General features: G+C 40.4%; 1 protein-coding gene across 1 annotated transcript in view; it reads right to left on the bottom strand.

The window, feature by feature from the left end:
• Positions 1–324: 324 nt before the first annotated feature.
• HEATR3 (HEAT repeat containing 3) overlaps positions 325–23,149 on the bottom strand; it is a 121,468-nt gene continuing 98,643 nt past the window's right edge. The window contains exons 14-15 of the mRNA XM_073604998.1: positions 21,742–21,918; positions 325–565 (exon numbers count right to left, since the gene is read on the bottom strand). Of these exons, the coding sequence (XP_073461099.1) occupies positions 443–565; positions 21,742–21,918 (300 nt within the window). The 3' untranslated portion in view covers positions 325–442. The remainder of the gene's footprint in view (positions 566–21,741; positions 21,919–23,149) is intronic.

Here is a 23,149-nt window from a genome sequence, read left to right on the forward strand (position 1 = left end):
ACTGGTATAGGGAGATAGGGATTAACCAAGGGTTGGCTGCACAGAAACATGAGGATTTTATAGGCAGACAGTGGCCATTATACCATTTTTAAAAAGGTGTAACCATGTTTTTTTTACAACTTAAATAAGTTGTGATTAAAGGTAATTTGGTTTCTGTACTACAAGCTGAACCATATGACATGATCACAATTAAAGATTATGCGGTTTACAGTATTTTGAACCAAATATATCAGAGATTATCAAAATTACTTATACCAAATAAACCTTATATAAAAATGGCAGCCAATGCCGCAGGACATTCGAAAATATGTAATTTTGCCTAAGTCAAGGAACAAAATAATTTATTAAGTTTTCATGGGCTTTAAAAAAGGGAGAGATGCACTTCTCCATAGTCCCAAATGTATGAGTAACCTTTTTCTATGAAAATGCAGCTTGTTTTCAATTAGCCTTTAAGTTTTTTCTCCACAGTTTGTAGGTAGAAAATGAAACGTCTGAGATTCGTTCTGACATTGTCCAGGACGCACAACTGGTCTGTACTATATTTCTCTTTGCCTTCTTTCCTTATCTGTTAAAAAAAAATAAATAAAAAGGAGTAAAATTAGCATAGATGTTGCACAATAGCTAAAAAGTTTACATTTGATGAGCTTGTTGCAAATTAAAATACTTTGCTCTACTTCTAAAAAGGGGAGTCCATACATACTGGATTTCAGTTTTTGGTTTTGGGTGCCAGAGGGTTTTATTATCGGTTAGCTTCTTACAAATTTCTGGGAGAATAGAGTACACAGCTATCTATAATATACAGCGGGTAAAATAAGTATTGAAGACGTCACCATTTTTACCAATTTTTTTTTCAGGTAAATATATTCTAAAAAGGTACTATTGACATTTCAAAATTTTCACTACATGTCAGTAACAAACCATGCAATCCATACAAAGAAAACAAATAAGCTCAGAAATTAAGTTATGACAAATAAAATGGAATGACACAGGGAAAAAGTATTGAACACATGAAGAAAGGGAGGTTAAAAAAGGCATGGAAAGCCAAGACACCAGCTGAAATCTATCAGTAATTAAAAAGCAATCCTGCACCTTGTCAGTGTAAATTAATATCAGCTAGTTCAGTCTCAACTGATGGCCTATAAAAAGGTGTCTCATTAACAAGGTGTCACACAAGAAACATCTCATGATGGGTAAAAGCAAAGAGCCCTCTCAAGACCTTTGTAATCTTATTGTTGCAAAATATACTGATGGCATTGGTTAAAGAAGGATTTCTAAACTTCTGAATGTTCCAGTGTGCACTGTAGGGGCCATAATCCTGGAAGTGGAAAGAACATAATTTCACCAAAAACCGGCCACGACCAGTTGCTCCTCGGAAGATTTGACAGAGGAGTTAAAAGAATTATCAGAAGAGTTATCCAAGGACCACTTGTGGAGAGCTTCAGAAAGACCTGTAAATAGCAGGTACAATTGTTTAAAAAAAAAAAATTAAGTAATGCACTCAACCGCCATGGCCTGTATGCGCGCTCACCAAGCAAGTACTCCATTGGTGAAGAAAAAGCATGTTGAAGCTCATTTAAAGTTTGCTGCACAACATTTAGACAAGCCTGTGAACAGAAATGCGAGAATATAGTCTGGTCAGATGAGACCAAAATTTAACTCTTTGGATGCCATAATACACACTACGTTAGGAGGTCAAATGGCACTCACCCCAAAAACACCATACCAACAGTGAAGTTTGGAGGTGGGAACATCATGGTGTGGGGCTGTTTATCAGCATACGGTACTGGCAAACTTCATGTCATTGAAGGAAGCATGAATGGAAAAATGTACCAAGACAATCTTGATAAAAATCTGCTGCCATCTACCAGGATGATGAAGATGAAACAAGGGTGGACATTTCAGCAAGACAAAGATCCCAAACACAAAGCCAAGGAAGCGCTCAATTGGTTTCAAAGAAAGAAAATAAAGCTGCTAGAATGGCCTAGCCAATCACCTGACCTAAATCCAACAGAAAATCTATGGAAAGAACTAAAGATTAGAGTTCACAGAAGAGACCCATGGAACCTTAAAGCAAAGTTTCGCTGAAAAAAATAAAATAAAAGTCAGCAGCTACAAATACTGCAGCTGCTGACTTTTAAAATTACCTGTCCAGGGCGCCCGTGATGTCCTCACCTGAAGCCAACCCGTCCCCCGACTCCCGGGTGGAGGCGCCGGCATCTTCAGTAAGGGAATCAGGAAGTGAAGTCTTGCGGCTTCACAGCCTAGTTCTTTACTGCGCATGCGTGAGTCGCACTGTGTGTCCTGACTGGTTCCTGCTGTCTTCTGGGATCTGTGTGTCTCCTAGAAGACAGCGTGGGGGACGGAGGAGGAGCTGGACATGGCGTAGATCGCCGCAGATTCTGTGGTGAGCTATCGCTGGAAGTGGGAGCAAATACCTGTATTAGACAGGTATCTGCTCCCCTCTCCCCCCGAAAGGTGGCAAATGTGACACCGGAGGGGGGGGGGGGGAGGAACTAGATAAGCGAAAGTTCCATTTTTAGGTGGAACTCCGCTTTAAAGATTTGAAGATTGTGTGGAAAACTGGGCCAAAATCAGACCCGAGTAATGCATGCGACGAGTTTCTCCATACAGGAGGCGTCTTGAAGCTGTCATTACCAACAAAGGATTGTTTTTAATTTCACTCTTCATTGAGGACATACACAGCTGTGGAGGTTGCCTGCTGCGTCTCATTACCCTTATATTCAAGATATTCACCACACTCACCCTACACTCTTTATGAACTAACGAGGTCTCTAGGGTTACATCACTACACCTATGCCATGCCTGCTGGCCGTTTGGCCCCATCTGACTTCGCCCCCTCAGCTCCCTGGTGAGGCACCTGCTGCCGCTATCTTGGAACCGCACACCTGTAGCCATGGTCAAGCTCAGTGGTACAATGTTACACACATCCACCCCTGAAGAGCGAGCTGTATCTTGTGAAACTAGTGGGGTAGTATGATGCCCGTGTGCTATGACTGCTATTACATCCATGTACCAATATATATATAGAGAGAGAGAGAGCGAGAGAGAGCGAGCGAGCGAGCGAGCGAGCGAGCGAGAGATATCTCTCTATTTTTTTTTTTTGGCAACTGTTGGTGTTATCTATGCATGTAAACAATTTTACTTGAATAAACCATATACTGTATTTACTACAGTTATGTTTACTGGCGGAAACGGTACCCACTTCATTTAAAGTCCCAGGGCAAATCCTTTGTTTTACTATATGTTATAGGGATGGAAGTGTGTTACTGGGGACACCAGACCTTTCTCTTTTTTCTTTATATTGGACTCATTTAGGCAGGACGATCCCTCGGTCCAGTGATATCATTGACTTAGTTAAAATGAAATAAGAACTAAATAATAAATTATTTTTTCCCCCATAATATTAGATCAATCAATTCACATACAGCACATCTATATTGCCACCAAGTTGCCAGTGTACTGGTATGCATATATTGATCCACAAACAGTCTCACAATCCTACACAATGGTTTTAGTGATACAGAAAATATTTGAAACTTAGATTAAATAAGTTAATACATATAATGGTCGGATTTTAAAAAGGGGAAGGGTCGGCATTTAAACACGAACATTGAAGTTTTTTCACTTAATTCTGAAACTATTCTTGATATAGATAAAGCCTTTACTCAACTTAAACACACTATGGAGAAAAAGTGAGATCCTGGTGAGATATTAGTACGTTAGAACAGTATATGGAAGAAAAAAAATTATACTAAAGAGCCTTAGATGGCCCCAATGACGGGCTGGAAGATCTAAAATTGATGAAGGACTGGTACCAGTTTTTCAATCAATATGAACAAAGCTTATTGGCTTGATTGTTGATAGAAGGAAAATCTAATTAAGAATTCTAGAAAATAAGATCATCACATTGGTGGCACAGTGGTATAGTAGTTAGCACTCTCGCCTAGCAGTAAAAAGGGTCGCTGGTTCAAATTCCAACCAGGACATTACCTGCCTGGAGTTTGCATGTTCTCCCTGTGCCTGCGCGGGTTTCCACCGGGTACTCCGGTTTCCTCCCACACTCCAAAGACATGCTGGTAGGTTAATTGGCTTCTGTCCAAAATTGGCCCTAGTATATGAATGTGAGTTGGAGACCTTGAATTGTGGGCTCCTTGAGGGTAGGGACCGATGTGAGTGTGCGATGCATGTGTGGAGAGCTGCGTAAATTGACGGCACCATATGGGTACATTAAATAATATATAATAGATGAGCATCTTAAATGGGACACAATGTACAGGGATAGGGACAATTGTAGACACACCCACACTCACTTAGGTTGAACTGGATGGACTAGTGTCTTTATTCAACCTTACTAACTATGTAACAATTGAAAGAGGTAATGGCACCACATTTAGACATGGAAGAGTATAAAACAAAAGCTCAACAGTTGGAAGGACACCTTAAAAAAATCACTAGCAATTAAAAAGAAACATCAAAAAATAGCAGAGAGATTTGAAACAATATAAGGAGGCAAAGTTATAGGATTGGCAGGATGACCCAGAAGTTTTACTGTCGAGAGAATCATCACCAGAAAGAGTGATGGGTCCCTCAAATGGAAGAGGGGGGCCGTCTAGTACCAGTGACTCAAATAGGCACCAAGAACAAGCACCAGCTCAACAGTTAGTAGAGGGCATACCAATTATGCTAGATAAGGGGTGAATCGGTTCAATTACCAAGGAGATGATGTTGGATATAGTTATGGTGTAAATACATTCTAAAAGGTAATCCCCTCTGTGTGAAAGACCCCCACCGGAATATGTGAATAGAGAAAGATCCCCACCAAGAAACGAGGCAGGGTTTTTTTCAGACCCCACTAACAACAGGGGGAATGGAGGGGGTGGAAAGAGTCATACCGCCCACCTCAGTATACCCTAAACACACAAGGAGCTAGAGAAGAAAGAGGATGTAGAGGCGCGCGAAAGAAAGAAAAAGAGCAGCTTAGATACAGGTATCTTTAATCTTGCAGGGGTTCATTTTTCAAAAGTAAGAACTACTGGTTCTCAAGAAGGGCCTGAAATATGCCCCTGCTAAATTTTGGAAAAATTTGAATTGTATATAGACAGACATTTTCAAGGAAAATTAATATTTTTTTTTTTTTTTTTTTTAGTGAAAAGGAATGTAAAGAGAAAATTGAGGTTTTATACATAGCAATTTGAAAAACAAATCCAGTTTTAATCCAAAAAGTCTACCTCTAAACCTCTAATAAACATGTTGAAATTCTTAAAAATATGGTACAGCATGAAATAAAAATGTAAACGGTGTGCAAGAAAAAAAAATGAATAAAGATGAAATGTATGCTATTAGAGAGTTGGAGAAGAAAAAGGGGATAGTAATTAGACCATCAGACAAAAGGGGGGGGGGGGGGGTTAGTGATTCTAAGTAAAGCGGATTACGAGGCAGAGATGCAGAGAATCCTTGGGGATAAAGAAACAAAGAAATTTAAAAGGTGACCCTACATTGAAACTAAAGAAAAAGCTTAAAATGACTGGATAGAAAAAGGACAAGAGCATAAGATATTCAATAAAAAGGAGGTGAAATACCTTTGCCCAAAAAGCACCACGATTACCAGTGATCTATCAATTACCCAAGAAGCATAAAGAAAAAGAAAAACCACTGGGAGGCCTATCTTAAGTGGGATTGATTCATTGTATTCCCGGTTGGGTGAATATCTGGTTATCTACCTCCAACCATTGGCAACAAAGGGCAGGCTTTTGTAAAGGATAGCCAAGATATTATTTCCCTAGTACAGGAACAGGAGGTTGATGACTCCACAGTAGATGTGGAGTCATTGCACACTAATATTAGACAGAAAGATGCCATAAACGCAGCTGAATGGGCCTTCCATAAATACTCAGATATTAAACAAGAGCAGGTCCAACTAATTTTGGATGGATTGGACATGGCAATGTTCAATAACTAATTTTGGCACCAGGGGGAGCATTTTAATCAAATGGTGTGGCTATGGGGGCGAGGTACGCACTGAGTATAGCAAACATTTTTTTAAATAAATGGGAGGAAGAAGAGGTTTTCCCGGGACCCTGGCCAGGGCGAGGATTTTACTGTAGATTCATAGAGGACATCCTGGTGTTGTGAAGGGGTTCTGAGGAAAGACTTAAGTATTCCTATTTAATGAAGCTAAGAACTCTAACATTAAACAGCAAATTGGAATTTAGAGGTTATTCAGTTTTTAGACTTAAATATCTCTCTTGTATAATTCTAAGTGTGCACTTGCACTTATTTCAAAGATGAAGACAGAAATTTACGTATCCACTAGGATTTGTTACCACCCTAGATGGATTGGAGCCATCCCTAAAGGCAAGTTCATAAGAGTTAAAAGAAATTGTCACGATAAAAAAAGGATGATCTTTCTCAATCAGATAAACTCATAAAAAGGTTTAAAAAGAAGGGATATAAAATAAAAGATCTAATAAAAAAATTAGATGAGATTGGAAAGAAATATTAGTTTTAACACCGAAACCAAAAAAGGAAAAATAAGTCGATATGGCCTTCATCACAGATTACCATACCCAATATAAAAGCGTAGAAAAAAAATTATACGTAAATACTGGCTGATTCGGTTGAAAGATTCCACTTTTGAACAAAATACTCTCAAAAAAGCTTTTATATATAGAAAAGCTCCTGGAATACGTAATAGAATAGCCAAAAATGTTTTAGATCCTCCTAAAAGACCTACTACTTTCTTGGAGAGAAAAGGCTTTTTTAGATGTGGCAGGTGTATTTCCTGTAGAACCGCTAGTGACAAAAGAAGGAAGGTAGAAAATTTAAATGGCACTACAGGACGAAATTGTGATATTAACAAATTTATCACGTGCCATACTAAATGTGTAACCTATCTGCTGTTGTGTCCGTGTGGGTTAAAATACGTAGGTAGAACTACTAGACCTCCATTTAAAAGGATAAACGAACATGTTAATATCAAAAAGGTTGTATCAAACAGTGTGTCCAGTCATTTTAAAAAGATGCACAATAGGGGCCAATCTGTCCTCAGTTTTGTCGGTATAGATAAGGTGTACAGACCAGTGTTGCCAGCCTACCAGATTGAAATTTACTGACATGACACCCAAAATTTACTGGCACAGCCAATTTTATGCTGGCAGTTTCAAAAGTTACACAATTACACTTTTAAGGGCAAATTTCAGTATTTAGGCTACAAATAAGTACAACATGCAATTAGCAATGTGATTTAGGGTAGATATTAAGGCAAAAAGCATAGTAAGTAGCTCAGGGACAGGACTCAGGAGGGTAATACATTAGAATGGGTGATGCACACATGAAATTGACTCTCAAAGTGATACTGACAGCAGTGTGCAGCAGCACAGATCACTGACGGGACACGCCCCCTTCTGAGTCACAGTGACATTCTCTCTCTATGCCAGGTGGTCCTTTCAGTCCCCTCCAGTCCAAACAGCACAGATAGTCCTGCTCCTGGCTTGCTTTAATCCCATCCTGCAGACCCACACACAAGGCTCCGGCCACTCGGCTTGGCTCCCTTGCACCATGAAATCTCACGACACACTCAGACACCTCCTCCACCTGACCCGCCCCCCGCCGGCACTGCTCGAACACACTATAGCAGGCACTTGGATATTCTCGGTCGGCTCCAGGCCTGAGCTGCGCATGCACAGTTCTGAGCCAAGTGTCACAGCCATATTTTTTTACTGGCAACCTTTTCCTCTTACTGGTATTTACTGGCAGGAGAAAAGTGCCCATTTTTTACTGGCTGCCAGTAAAAATACTGACGGTTGGCAACACTGATACAGACATTGGAGAGGAAGTGATCTTTGTAGACAAATTTCTCAGAATGGGACCTGGTGGATACTTTGTTTCCATCAGGACTCAGAGATATAGATTTAAATTGCTACATCTCCAATTATGGTTTTTTCACATCGGGTTGGGGGCTCGTTGGTTATGGCCAATTCCTGTGTGATTAACAAAGCCTCCAAGTTACCCCTGGACTAATAAAGGCTGACGCGTCCCCTTTTAAAACCCTGACCATTATATATATATTTCTTAACTTATTTAGTCTAAATGTCAAATATTCTCTGTATCACCAAAACCATTGTGTAGGATTGTGAGACTGTTGGTGGATCAATATATGCATGCACACTGTTTGGCCACTTGATGGCAATATAGATGTGCTGTATGTGAATTGATTGATCTAATATTGTTATGGAAAATTAAATTATTATATAGTTTTCTTATTTCATTTTAACCAAGTCAATTATATCACTGGACTGAGGGATCATCCTACCTAATTGAGTTCTGTGATTTTTTAAATTTTTAAATGATTAAATGGATTTGTTAATTTTTTTTAACCACTTCCAGCTGTACGTCATGTACTTTGAGTGGGGATATATGCAAAATGCCTGCAGCTACAGCCATCATCCAGATATCTTTTTTCGTCAGCGATTCTGTGCACCGTAATATCATAGCGTTAGTTCAGCCACTTGATTGTTCTTACAGGCAGTGGGTGGGGATATCCCCCCCTCCTACCGGTGCTTCTTTCGACTCACCCATGAGATCGGTGAGCCGGAGAATGAATCGGTTGCCGCCGGAAGTTTAGCATAAAGGTTTCTAGTGATCAGATGGTCCCGTCATCTCTATGACCCTTGGAGGCCGGGGCGGGTTGTTATGTCCGGGCCGGCGGAAGTAAACAAAGCCAAGGACACGGCTGGAAAGGCTGAGAGAGTTTTTTTTTTTTTTTATCTCAGCCTTTTCGGCCTGGAGGAGAGGTGTGGGGTCTTATTGACCCTACATGTCGCCATAAAGAGGACCTGTCACGCACTAGTCATATTACAAGGGATGTTTACATTCCTTGTAATAGGAATAAAAGCGATCATTTTTTTTTCTTTTAAAGAAAGTGTAAAAAAAAAAAATGAAAGTAAAATAAAGAATAAAAAAAAAATAAGAAAAATAAATAAATAAAATGTAAAGCACCCCCGTCCCCTTGTGCTCGTGCCCAGAAGCGAACGCATATGGAAGTCATGCCCACATATGTAAGCGGCAGCCAAATCACACATGTGAGGTATTGCCGCGTGCTTTAGAGCAAAAGCAACAATTCTAGCCCAAGGCCTCTGTAACTCTAAACATGTAACCTGTAAAAAAAAGTTAAAGCGTCGCCTATGGAAATTTTTAGGTACCGAAGTTTGGCGCCATTCCACGAGTGTGCGCAATTTTAAAGCATGACAGGTCAGGTATCTATGTACTCGTTGTGACATCTTTTACATTATACAAAAAAAAAAATTGGGCTTTAACTTGAAAATTGAAACTGTTTGAAAAATCGCTGTGCAAATATCACATGACATAAGAAGTTGCAATGGCCGCCATTGTAATCCCTAGGGTCTTTGCTAAAAGAACATATATAATAATGTTCGGGGTTTCTGAGTAATTTTCTAGAAAGAAAATGATGATTTTTACATGTAGGAGTGAAGTGTCAGAATTGGCCCGTATGGGAAGAGGTTAAGTGTCTCTACTTTGCCTATATATGGTTATTGTAAGGGTGAGACACCAATATGTACAGCAGCGTTGTAATGTTATTTCAAGCTGCGGGTCATGTCCCGATGACTTGTTGATCACGAAATGCACTGAGGCTGCGCGTCCGCCCATATCTATGTCACTTACTTCTTTCATGGTTCCAACCTCCGGTGCTGTGGAACGCACGCCGCAACTTGGAGAGACTATTTTTTTGTACCAGGCTGGCTGTACATGTTGGTGCTGACTCATTGCACCTTAAAATGTAAGTGCACATTTGCTATTCTTATGCTGGGACTTTTGTTGCAAACTAGTAAACTTATTGTGCTATATTTACTTTGCCTCTCCCGAGCTTCTTTGGTACATATGATTAAGGAGATTTACCCCGAGCTTAGACCCTCTTCAGATACACAGGGATACCCAATGAATCTGATTCTTACAAGGCTTGTGTAATTTAGTTATCGGAGTGTGCATTTCTCACACACACGAGGGATGGTGGAGCACAGTTAAAACGATTATTTGCCACTGCACATATCTTATTGTATCACGGTGTTTGAGGATATTCTTTTTTACTGTGGATTATTATTTTTGGACTGAATGAACACACAGTTGTATATTGATCTTTACTGATTTATATTTGAGTTAGCACCGGACTTTTATTCTTTTCTTTAACCTATAATCATCTCAATATCGAGTGGTGTGGATTACACCATTACATCTTTCTAAGGACCGACTATTTACCACACTGAAGCAGCATTTTAAAAAACTACTTTATTTGTGGACTTTAGCACAGAGGTCTGAACAAACACACGCACCAGGCTTGTCTTTTGAAAACTGAGATTAATGCCCAACCTCGGCACTACCTGGAGTTTGCATGTTCTCCCTGTGCGGGTTTCTTCCGGGTACTAGGGTTTTCTCTCACACTCCAAAGACATGCTGGTACGTTAATTGGATCCTGTCTAATTGGCCCTCATATGTGAATGAACATGGAGTTAGGGACCTTAGAATGTAAACTCCTTGAGGGCAGAGACTGATGTGAATGTGCAATACAGTGGATATAAAAAGTCTACACACCCCTGTTAAAATGTCAGGTTTCTGTGATGTAAAAAAATGAGACAAAGATAAATAATTTCAGAACTTTTTCCAAATTTAATGTGACCTGTAAAACTGTGCAACTCAATTTCAAAACAAACTGAAATCTTATTTGGGGGGGGGTAAAAATAGAAAAATAAAATAATGTGGTTGCATAAGTGTGCACACCCTCTTATAACTGGAGAGTGCCTCCGATTAACCCCAACTAAAGGTCAGCTGTTCTAGCAGGTCTTTCCTGACATTTTCCTAGTCGCATCCTACAGAAAAAGCCATGGTCCGCAGAGAGCTTCCAAAGCATCAGAGGAATCTCATTGTTAAAAGGTATCAGTCAGGAGAAGGGTACAAAGGAATTTCCAAGGCATAAGATATACCATGGAACACAGTGAAGACAGCAACCATCAAGTGGAGAAAATATGGCACAACAGTGACATTACCAAGAACTGGACATCTCTCCAAATTGATGAAAAGACGAGTTAGAAAACTGGTCAGAGAGGCTGCCAAGAGGCCTACAGCAACATTAAAGGAGCTGCAGGAATATCTGGCAAGTACTGACTGTGTGGTACATGTGACAATCTCCCGTAATATTCATATGTCTGGGCTATGGGGTGGAGCGGCAAGACGGAAGCCTTTTCTTAAGAAACATCCAAACCCGGCTAAATTTTGCAAAAATACATCTGAAGTCTCCCAAAAGCATGTGGGAAAATGTGTTATGGTTTATGAAACCAAGGTTGAACTTTTTGGCCATAATTCCAAAAGATATGTTTGCTGAAAAACAAAACTGCACATCACCGAAAGAAGCATGGTGGTGGCAGCATCATGCTTTGGGGCTGTTTTTCTTCAGCTGAAACGGGGGCATTACTCAAAAGGTGGAGGGAATTAACAGTTCAAAATACCAGACAATGTTGGCACAAAACCTCCAGGCTTCTGCTAGAAAGCTGAACATGAAGAACTTCATCTTGCAGCATGACGACCCAAATCAACAAGGAATGGCTTCACCAGAAGAAGATTAAAGTTTTGGAATGACCCAGCCAGAGCCCAGACCTGAATCCAATTGAAAACCTGTGGGGTGATCTGAAGAGGGCTGTGCACAGGAGATGACCTCACAATCTGACAGATTTGGAGTGTTTTTGCAAAGAGTAGGCAATCATTGCCAAATCAAGATGTGCCATGCTGATCGACTGACACCCAAAAAGACCGAGTGCTTTCATAAAATCAAAAGGTGCTTCAAAGTATTAGTTTAAAGCAGGGTTCCACCCAAATTTTGAACATTATCTCTATGCATTCTCTTCCTTGCCTAAAAGCTGACATGCTGTGTAAAAAAATTAAAATCGCCGTAATTACCTTTTTTTTCTAATCTTCTTAGCACTTCCTGGTTTTCCTCCCATAGGAGTAGGCATGTTTCTAGCCTCTCCCAGACCTCCCACAGTCCCCTGGGAGCTAGTCTCAGGCTTCCCAGCATGCATTGTGCAATAGCGTCATCACAACATCTCGGTGAATGCTGGGAGCACAGCATTCACCGCATCCAGGAAATACATGCTTGTGGGCTTCAAATGCCCACAATGAAGATGGAAACCGCCTTCAGTGAATTTTATAAGTTATTCTTTACAACGAAATCGGACACAGGCGGACTTATTACACAGAACATGTGAGTAGATAATCATGAGAAGAAAAAGACAATATTTTTACCTTTTTGCAATAAGAAATATTCCCCCAATTTTTTTTTTTTTTTTAAAAACAATTTCTTCATCAGTTAAAAAAACAAAATAAAAAAATCACACTAAGCGTATATTGATTGGTTTGCACAAAATTTATAGCGTCTGCAAGCTACGGGAGAGATTGATGGAGTTTTTATTATTTTTTACTAGTAATGGTGGTGATCTGCGATTTTTAGCAGTACTGCGACATTGCGACAAATAGATCGGAGACTTTTGACACTTTTTTGGGACCATTGGCATTTATACAGCGATCAGTGCTATAAAAATGCACTGATTACTATTTAAATGTCACTGGCAGGGAAGGGGTTAATACTCGGGGGCGATCAAGAGGTTAATTGTGTGTTCCCTCACTGTGTTCTAACTATATTGGGATAGGATTGACTAGGAGAGGAGATAGATCATTTTTCCTACTTAGTAGTAACAAATGATATGCCTCCTCTCCTCTGAAAGCACAGGGATTTGTGTGTTTACACACACACACACACACACACACACACACACACACACACACACACATCCCCGTGCTGGTGCTCATGCGTGGCCGGCACGATCGCCGCCTGCCACACGTATCGGGTCCCCCGCCGTGCAGCGGGCACGCGCTCTGGTGGCCGAAAAAGGGTAGGGCGTACCGGTACGGGATTTCGCCCAAGAGAGCCATTGTGCCGCAGTATATATGCGTGACATGGTTGGGAACCGGTTAAAGGTTGAAAAAGTTGCGAAACGATTTATCTTTGTCTTTATTTTACATCACAGAAAACTGACATTTTAACAGGGGTGTGTGGATTTTTTTTACATCCACTGTATATGTAAAGCCATGCGTCAATTGCGCTATACAAGTACCTGTAATCAATAAATAGCTATTGTTTGCAACTTTTTTTTTCCCCCTCAAATACTGGGGAGATGTTGACAGGCATATGGGCCAATATTAAAACAGCACAGGGTTGTAAACTCCACAATTAAACCATATTTGACAGATAAGCTTGTATTTTCAAATATTTGAAAATCGGCTTGCTCAAGATCTGATCTTGATCTGCAATAAGAGGAAATTTTAACACAATATAAAATTCCATATCTTGGAATACAGTACACGGCACAGGCAGAATATTCATACAAAGGGTTGATTTACTAAAACTGGAGAGTGCGAAATTTGGTGCAGATGTGATTGGTAGCCAACCAGTTTCTGACTTCAGCTTGCTCAATTAAGCTTTCACAAAAAAAATAAATAAATAAACAAAAACCTGGAAGCGGATTGGTTTCTATTCAGAGCTGCACCAGATTGTGCACTCTCCAGTTTTAGTAAATCAACCGCTGTGGGTTATAGGCATCTTCAACGTGGCGGCCTTACACAGCTAGGCTACAGAGGCTTGGTGCTGAAATGCCCAGGAAACACCCACCAATTTGGTGGGATAAGCACCTTAAAGTGCAAGAAGAGAGTTCTCTTCGAGAATGTAACCTCTTGCAATCAAATTTTGTATCCACCATGAAATGGTGGATTTTGAGGCAGGGTGTCCCTTGCAAGGTCCAAAGAAGAGGACAAAGTGAGTATTCTTAGTCTGGAGCAGTAGCCTTGAGGTATACTCTTATGCCCCGTACACACGATTGGACTTTCCGACAACAAAACCGTGGATTTTTGTTCGAAGGATGTTGGCTCCAACTTGTCTTGCATACACACAGTTCAACAAATGTTGGCCAACAATTACGAACGTAGTGACGTACGTGATATCTCCAATTACGAACGCTAGTTATATCTTCGGCTCATACTTGATTCTGAGCATGCGTGGACTTTTGTCCGACAGACTTGAGGTGTACACATGATCGGAAAGTCCGACAAACAACATTTGTTGGCGGAAAATTTGAGAACCTGCTAGCCAACATTTGTTGGCGGAGAGTCCGACAACAAATGTTTGATGGAGCATACACACAGTCAGATTTTCTGCCAACAAGTCACATCCAACATTTGTTGTCGGAAAATCCGATCGTGTGTATCGGGCATAATGGTTCTGACTACAACCAGGCAATGTAGAGAGATTTCCTTTTGATGCTTAGGAGTAGGACATACCAATGTTCATAGTATATTTTCACTCCTTCAAACTCATGTAAATAGCTACGTCTGGTGCATGAGATCTATTATCTAATTTATTGAACAGAACACACCTATGTAGTGGTACACACAGTATCTCACAAAAGTGAGTACACCCGTCACATTTTTGTAAATATTTTATTATATCTTTTCATGTGACAACACTGAAGAAATTACACTTTGCTACAATATAAAGTAGTGAGTGGAAAAAGAAGAAATAGCTGCACATCCAAAAGGTTCCAAAAACGTGCCTTTATTGAAAATCACCAGGATACACCAGGGCACCAGGTATTTTAGTCACGTAGCCACGTTTCACACATCCAAACTGTGCTTAATCATTACAATGACTATACTAAATGTTGAAGCTTATATAGGACAGCCCCGACATCAACAGGTGTGCATTAGACGGTCAGAACAAGCAACAGCTACACAACATGATCAATTACATACTAGAAAAAAGCGCTTTATCCTACAGTGAACTGTGTATAAAAAAATGCATATAAGCATATATATCAAAAGTGAATACACATATATAATGAAAAATACAACATCAATGCACATACATATGGATAAATACATGAATGCATTAATGGGTAGAATAAAAAATTTCTGGTTAATTAGATATAATTAAAATTAATGCATAAACAAACCCACAAGGGGCATAATCTAACATATATCGGATTAACCCATATATCATATCCAACATAATATACATATGTGAAAGAAATGATTGATTAAAGTACCAAAAAAGGAGAGCAAAAAAACAAAGGAAAAAAAAAAAGAAAGAAAAAATTGTGATATAAAAAAAAAAAAAAGAAGTGCCATGAAGGTGATGAACACAAAGGAGCACATAAGCATGAACATAAATTAAATGCTATACAAAGTAATAAAGAATATTATACAAACACTAAAATTCTGTACATGTGTAACACAATTAGGTCAACATGTATATGTAAACTAACCAGTGATTTTAAGTGCGTTAGGTGTGTTCATAGGACCGGCCCTCTATCAAATATGCATATATTAATATGAGCAGGCAAAAAGGAACACTCAAGAACGTTTTCATTTTTCAAAACCTTCAGATTATAAAAAAAAGGCACATATACTCACATGTGCCTAAAAATAAAAAGAAGGGTGGAATGTGTGCAATTAAGAGCTCTATAAATCGGGACTCGTATAATCAATGTCCCATTATATAGATGCCTGTAAAAGGTGACATCCAAATGAGAACACGAGGAGTCAAATATAGAGAATTCACAAATTCCTAGATAGTAACACCAGATATCTTAGCCTCTTAGAGGCAATTATAGCTTACCAGGAGAATTTAGTAAACACCATACAGAGCCATCCATAAAAAGGAGAAAGAAGAGTTAAACGATGAAATCGAAGAGTGAGGGGTAGTGATGTTGCGAGTGTTACTGGATCTGTTCAAAGAAGTGACTAACATCCCATTTAAAATTTAAGCCTCAGGGTATTAGAGTCTGTAAATGGAAGATCCAGAACACCTCCCTCCGGTAGTTTTTTCTTTTGCTCTCCTTTTTGGTACTTTAATCAATAAATTTCTTTCACATATGTATATTTATATATCAATGTTGGCTATGATATATGCGTTAATCCGATATATGATAGATTATGCCCCTTGTGGGTTTGTTTATGCATTGCTCATTAATTTTAATAATATCTAATTAACCACAATTTTTTATTCCACCCATTAATGCATTCATGTATTTAACCATATGTATATGCATTAATGTTGTATTTTTCATTATATATGTGTATTCCCTTTTGATATATGTACTTCAATGCATTTTTTATACACAGTTCACTGTAGGATAGAGAACTTTTTTCTAGTATGTAATTACTGATCATGTTGAGTAGATGTTCTTGTTCTGATCACCTGTTGATGTCGGGGCTGTCCTATATAAGCTTCAACGTTTAGCATAGTCATTGTAATGATTAAGCACAGTTTGGATGTGTAAAACACATCTACGTGACTAAATATCTGGTGTCCAGGTGTATCCTGGTGATTTTCAATAAGGGCACATTTTTGGAACCTTTGGATGTGCAGCCATTTCTTCTTTTTTCCAAAGTATTCCACGCAGGCGGGCCGAGGCTAGCACTCCTATTCGGTTCCAACTGAGATTGTATACACCTGGAGTGGCGGATTCTCTCTCAAAAGTAGTGAGTGTACAGCTTGTATAACAGTGTAAATTTGCTGTCCCCTCAAAATAACTCACACAGCCAATAATGTCTAATCCGCTGGAAACAAAAGTGAGTACACCCCTAACTGAAAATGCCCCCCCAAAAAATGTCCAAATTGTGCCCAATTAGCCATTTTCCCTCCCTGGTGTCATGTCACTTGTTAGTGTTAGAAGGTTTCAGGTGTGTTAAATTTGGTGTTATCACTCTCTCATACTGGTCACTGGAAGTTCACCATGGCACCTCATGGCAAAGAACTCTCTGATGATCTAAAAAAAAAAGAATTGTTGCTCTACATAAAGATGGCCTAGGCTATAAGAAGATTGGCAAGACCCTGAAACTGAGCTGCAGCATGGTGGCCAAGACCATACAGCGGTTTAACAGGAGAAGATAAAACTTATTTGATTCAGAGGTTATACATACACACATACAGTGATAGAGATATAGATAATATATATATATATATATATATATATATTTATTATTTTCACGGGACACAGAGCCTCAGTAATTACTGATGGGTTATATAGGTATCACTGGTGATTGGACACTGGCACACCCTAACCAGTGTTCAACCCCCTATATAATCCCTCCCCCGTTTTTACGCCAGTGTCTTAGGTGATGGACGTGTAAAGATGTCCTGTGCTGAGCTCCAAAGGGAATATCCTATACTGGGGCAGGCCAGGCGAACCGCATCCATTACAAAGTGTCTTTTCTAGGCCGAATTGGATGGTACCCGGGCCTAGTGTCCGAAGAAACGAGGCTTTACCTGTAACGCTTCTCTTTTTAGAGAGCTGGACCCCGCATATTAGAAAATGGTTTTTCTAGCCTAATTTCTAGCCGGGTGCTTTACAGGGCCAGAACTGTGGATCCCCCTATTCGTAGGGGGCCTCAGTCTGACGGTTTTTCAAACGGAGCCCACCGTGAGAGGCGAAGATTGGGTCTGTACAACAAACCCTGCGGCTGGATAAGGTAGGGGAGATTCCACAGAATTTTTTAATTCTAGTAGGTTTCTCCTTTAAGGTAAATGCATGCTATGCCTATTGTGACCACCGGGGGCTGCCAAGAGCACAAACCTTCTCATGCTGATGTCTGTCTCAGGGGTTTGACGCTGCACAAGCTCCTCCGGCCGGCTCCAGGTTGGATGGATGGGGGGCTCTCCTCAGGGATATCTCCCCTCAGACTAGGGGGGGGCCGCAGGTGATCTGTAAGGCGGTTAGACACCGCATTTTCACCGCTGTCGCGGCCGCCGCCATTTGCACAGGGCAGGCCCATCACTACCGCCCTCTCTCCCTCCTCCCCCAGCCTCCTCCAAGTTGGTTCAGAAGGGTTGGCTAGCGCGGGAAGTGCTCGTTTTTTCAAAAAACAGAGGGGGGCGGGGCGTCAGCACAGCGTGCTCAGACGCCCACAGGACTGGCTGCAGGCTATTAAAGGCACTGATTGCAGGTGCACTAAGCCTTCTGGAGGGACACAGAGCTGACGGTCGCATGTAAGGTGGGACACAGGCATTCTCCAAAGCAGCATTTACTAAAGTAACACCAGACTGGGCATTGGGTAGCACGGCTTTTAGCCAGACTACATAGCTCAGCAGTCAGTGTTCATCTTGTGATACCTCCACCTTGTTGCTTTGCACTATGGGTAGAAGAGGTTCAAGCACCCCAAGAACCAGAGACTCTAGGGGATCTCGTTCAGGTTCTGAGGGCCCCGTCTGCAGCATCCTCCCCCTCTGAGGGGCCAGGAACGGCAAGCCAGGGAGAGCCGTCTGGGTCAGGGGCTGTACCTGCTTCTGCCAATTCAGCCCCTGTATACATTACACAGGAGGTTTTTTTCCTCAGCCATTAATGGTTTAGAGGAAAGATTAATGGCCGTGATTACGTCTTCACTCGGTGGAAGAAAACGCACTAGCACTACTGAGGCTCTGTGTCCCGTGATGTCCATCGAAAGAAAAGGATTTTACAGGTAAGCTGTTTTAAAAAAATCTATCCATCTCTATATCTATATCACACACACATACATACAGTCATGCTCAAAAGTTTGCATAAACTGGCAGAAATTGTGAAATTTTGGCATCAATATTAAAAAAAAAAAAAAAAGTTTTCAAGGATAGCAATCACATGAAGCCATTTTCTATCACACGCAAATACGGTGTGACACAAAGTATTGCAATGACCGCCATTTTATTCTCTAGGGTGTTCGAAAAAAAAATGTATAATTTTCTAGCAAAAAAAAAAAAAAAAGTTTTTAACTTGTAAACAAATCTCAGAAAGAGGCTCGGTCCTTAATATTGCATAATGAAGAGCATTGCCATGCTTAAACTGTACAGCTGCTTGTTTTTATGGATTCTGTATGAAGACTGAATTTTGAAGTAAAGACATTGCAATATATAGAGATTACATCCTGGTTTCTTTTAGCGATGTGTATATTGCATAAGATGAGCTGCTATTTCTCAGTTTTGAAAGTCTGGAAGCATGGTTTGTTTGCTAGTTTTTATTTGTTTACAGGAAAAGGCAGCCAGTTAATAAACACGTCTGGCAGACATGATTGCGACCAAAACGGCTACTTTGCATGAGAGATCCTTCAGGTTAGGGACATATCCCTGATAGGTTCAAAGGAAGGTTTCTGCATGGCAGAGAGAATCAAGTTTAGATACCAAGGAAGCACAGGGTGCTGCAAGGGGGGGGGGGGGGCTTAATGCAAGATACAGAAGAAGGGTTTTTACAAGGGAGAACAAAGCCAGAGACCTTGAATAAGAATGGATAAGACCGAGACATGACCCTTAGCCTTGGTTTATATATATGCGATGTAGATAACGCAGCAAATCCTGTTCGATTCCCACACTGCATTGAAATCACATGGCATACATGTGATCTGCTGCAGGTGTCCATGATAAATCATGATAAATCATTGACACCCCAAAATATCTCACAAAACACAGTGCAATTGCCTGAATCAAATCACCCAAACCGATTCCTGTGTGGGAAAAAAAAATTTGATGCGGATCAATTTTAACTATACAAAATGAATGGCTCAAATTGAATCGCCCAGACAACACATGTGATTTGCACAGGAATGGTATTCACACCATAATGGCCTAAATGCATTTAGAAATTAGATTTTTAAAATTGTATGTTTCATAGCCGTAAGTAAAAATATTTTTTTTTCTTCAAAATGGCCTTTTGTTTATAGCGCAGAAAAACAAACAAACAACGCAGTGGTGATCAAATACCACCAAAAGAAAGCTCTATTTGTGGGGAAAAAAAAACAACAAATTTTATTTGGGTACAGCACTGCATGACAGCGTAATTGTGAGTTAACCACTTTAAAACCAGGCATTTTCAGGCACTTTTTGTTCACATGTGTTAGGACGATCGCTGTTTGCGTGACCGACGCACGAGTTCACCTTTGTGTGCTAGCACAGAGGACAGGGGCACTTTGTATGGATCTCCGACTAGCCGGCAGATGTGTCGATAGTAGCTTGGGTAGGCAGAGAGAGGGGACGTGTCTAAAAAAAAAAAAAATACCTGCAGCCATCACACCGGTACAGCCACTTGAAGTCAAATGCCATTCCAGATATATGATTTGGTGGCAAGTGGTTAAAGTAACATAGTGGCGTAGTGCAAAAATTGCCTGGTCATGAAGTGAGGTACATTTTTATGGTGGGCAAGTGGTTTTCGAGAGAGTTTCACTAAAGGACAAAAGTTCCATCACCTACAAACACCAGCACAAATCTGGCAAATTCCACAGTGGTGCAAAGTTATAGGGGGCACCCAGGGGGTTTGTCTTCTAAAGCTTTGCCAGTGTCCAGTCATCTGAAGGTACATGCCTATAACCTATGGTGTATGAATATTCTGCCTGTGCCATGTCCTGTACAAATAAGTTCATTGTTTTACCAATTTCTACACAGGATCACACATGACAGCTTGCTGTCCTTCAGAAAACGTTCCACTGAATGGCAGAAGAATGCCTTGCAATTCTACTACTACTACTATCTTGTGGCAGATATGCAGTTATGAACTTCTGAAAATAGTACTCATTAATTCTTACAGGAGTACTGAGAATAAACCTTTTGCTCTGGTCTGGTGAGCTATAGATTACTCCATTTTATTAGCTGCTCTTTCTGCACTGCTGAAAGCCCAACTCCAGGCAGAGAATAAATTATCCCCTGTAGTGAGTCTGTGCCCACACTGCAAGGGTTAATAGCTCGTTTTGGCCAGGGGAGAGGAGAAATGGTTTTACTTATCTGATCCGTCAATCCCTGGCAGATGGCGTTCCCCATGTTTCGGACTGTCCCTCGGCATCCTCATGTCCACAGCAGGGCTATGGCCCCTGCTCTGGTCTTGATGATGCCAGGACCCTAGACCACTAGAATGCAGTGGTACAGAGGCTGCAAGGAGGAGCAGAAGTTTAGATAAGTATATTTTCTTTTATTGTTCCCCTGGACATAAAACAAGCAATTAAAGCGGCGTTAAACCCAAAACCAAAAATGTAATATATTGCAGCTCATCAATCATTAGATTTCATTGCTGCATCTGTTTTGTTTTCTTATGCTTTTTTCCCCCCGTTTTCACTAGATGATTTGGCCAGCGGCAGTTATAGCCACTTTTTTTTTTTCCCCCCTTTTGCAGAAATGGTTCGTTTTACAGAAAAAATCTGATCATTGTAAGCATCCCTTACGGTGCTAAATGGTTTGTGTCTTCTCTGCAACCGATACAGTCTGCTGGAGAGCTTGCTCTTTTGAAAAACAGACTTACTGGCTTGATCACTAGCTGAAAATAGAAGTAAATCCAAAAAAGAAAACTCACATCTAAGAAATGGTAAGCCGAAATATACAATGTTTGCTTTGTGTTAATACCACTTTAATGCTTACAGTGTGGGCAGAGCCCCACTGCAAAGGATACTTTGCTCAGAGTTGGGCTGTAAAATAGAAAATATAAGTACTCAGAAATGGAAATACCGCAGGCTCATTGCTGGCATGTGAAACAATAAAGGGAAGGCATGAAATGAGACATCAATAAAGACAGAATTTTTTTTTCCTGACTGCTATAATTCATTGAACAAGCATATATGGCTAGCATTGCATAATTAAACTAAATGAGCCTTTACCTTCGATTTGAATGCTGGCTGAATTTTCTTTAGGGCTTGATGTAACTTTAGCTCTACAGCAGCCTTCTCGGCTTCATCACCATCAGCAAACACGTCAAAAATGGCATCCAGTGCTCCCCCGGAAACCACCAGGTTAGAATCTTGACTCGCAACTCCAAGAAGGAAGCTTCCTATTAACTGCAGGAGGAGAGAAACTTTAGAAAAATGTAACAAAACTTTTGGAAACCTTTCCACCCGTCTCTTAATGCGGGTTTCTCAGCAGCCGTTGCTCCTGATGAACAAACCCAAATTCTCCAAATGCTCTAGCATCCTCGAAGATGCTGGCCATCAACAGTTTCAAGCAGGGAGAATTCTCACTGGGTGCATATAAGGGAACAAGGTTAAGAGTATTCTACTGTCCTGATGAAAGCGTAAATCCCATTTTTTAAACTTTATACACAAAGTACAAATCTATGATGTATATTTTTTTTTCTTAAAGATGATACATTATCACTTGCTGCAGCATAAAAACTTTTTTAGCCCCCTTTCAAACATGCGAACCACTGAGGTCCGCCTGTCAGTTTTGTAGGTGGACCTGAACGGACACTCCATGTAGGTCTATGGAGCGACAGATGTCAGCAGTGACTTGTCCGTTGACATCCGATCCGCTAAATTCAGACGGATGGAAACACCATTTTCCATCCATATGGCAAATCAGATCGGATGAAAACAGACATGAGGTCCGTTTTCATCCAATCCCCCATAGAGGAGAGCGGGGCTCTGACAGGTCCATCTCTGCACAGTGAGCGGAGATGGATCTGTCATCTGTCGGCTCAGCGGGGGGATCAACGGATCGATCTCTGCTGAGCAAAGGAGTCCATACACGGACAAGCCTCTGTGAAAGGGGCCTAAGAGTCACAAAGTAAAACTCAACAGAAAAAAAAAAAAAAAAAAGAAGAGCTTTAGTGTTTTAACATACCAGATAAAAAAAAAAAAAAAAAAAAAAAAAAAAATTTTTTACAATTTTACAATAGAGAAGTTTTTATGAGCATGAACCCCACAGTTTGTTTCTGGCACCACATCCCAAAGTAGAATAGTAGCAGGCAAAGAAATTGGGACTTTTTAGGTGCAAATCAACTGGAGAAATGTCAAAATATTATATATAAAAAATTCCTTTATTTTGAGGAGCAAAATAAGAATTTACACAAAAAAATCAGGAAGGGGGGGTAGATACAAAAATAGCAAGTACAATTAGATACAGTCACAGTAACACAGCAATGAAAGATGGACTTCACAACATGTTCCGTCCATATATCTGGCTTCCTCAGGGGATGCTGGTCACATACAGAGTACAGTGCCTTCTATATCTTCTAAAAGGGGGAATGTTAAAACTGCCGGGATGACTAGATGTTTCTGCTGTGTCAAAGAA

Source organism: Aquarana catesbeiana, linkage group LG11 (genome assembly GCF_042186555.1).
Source record: "Aquarana catesbeiana isolate 2022-GZ linkage group LG11, ASM4218655v1, whole genome shotgun sequence".
Taxonomy (NCBI): Eukaryota; Metazoa; Chordata; class Amphibia; order Anura; family Ranidae; genus Aquarana; species Aquarana catesbeiana.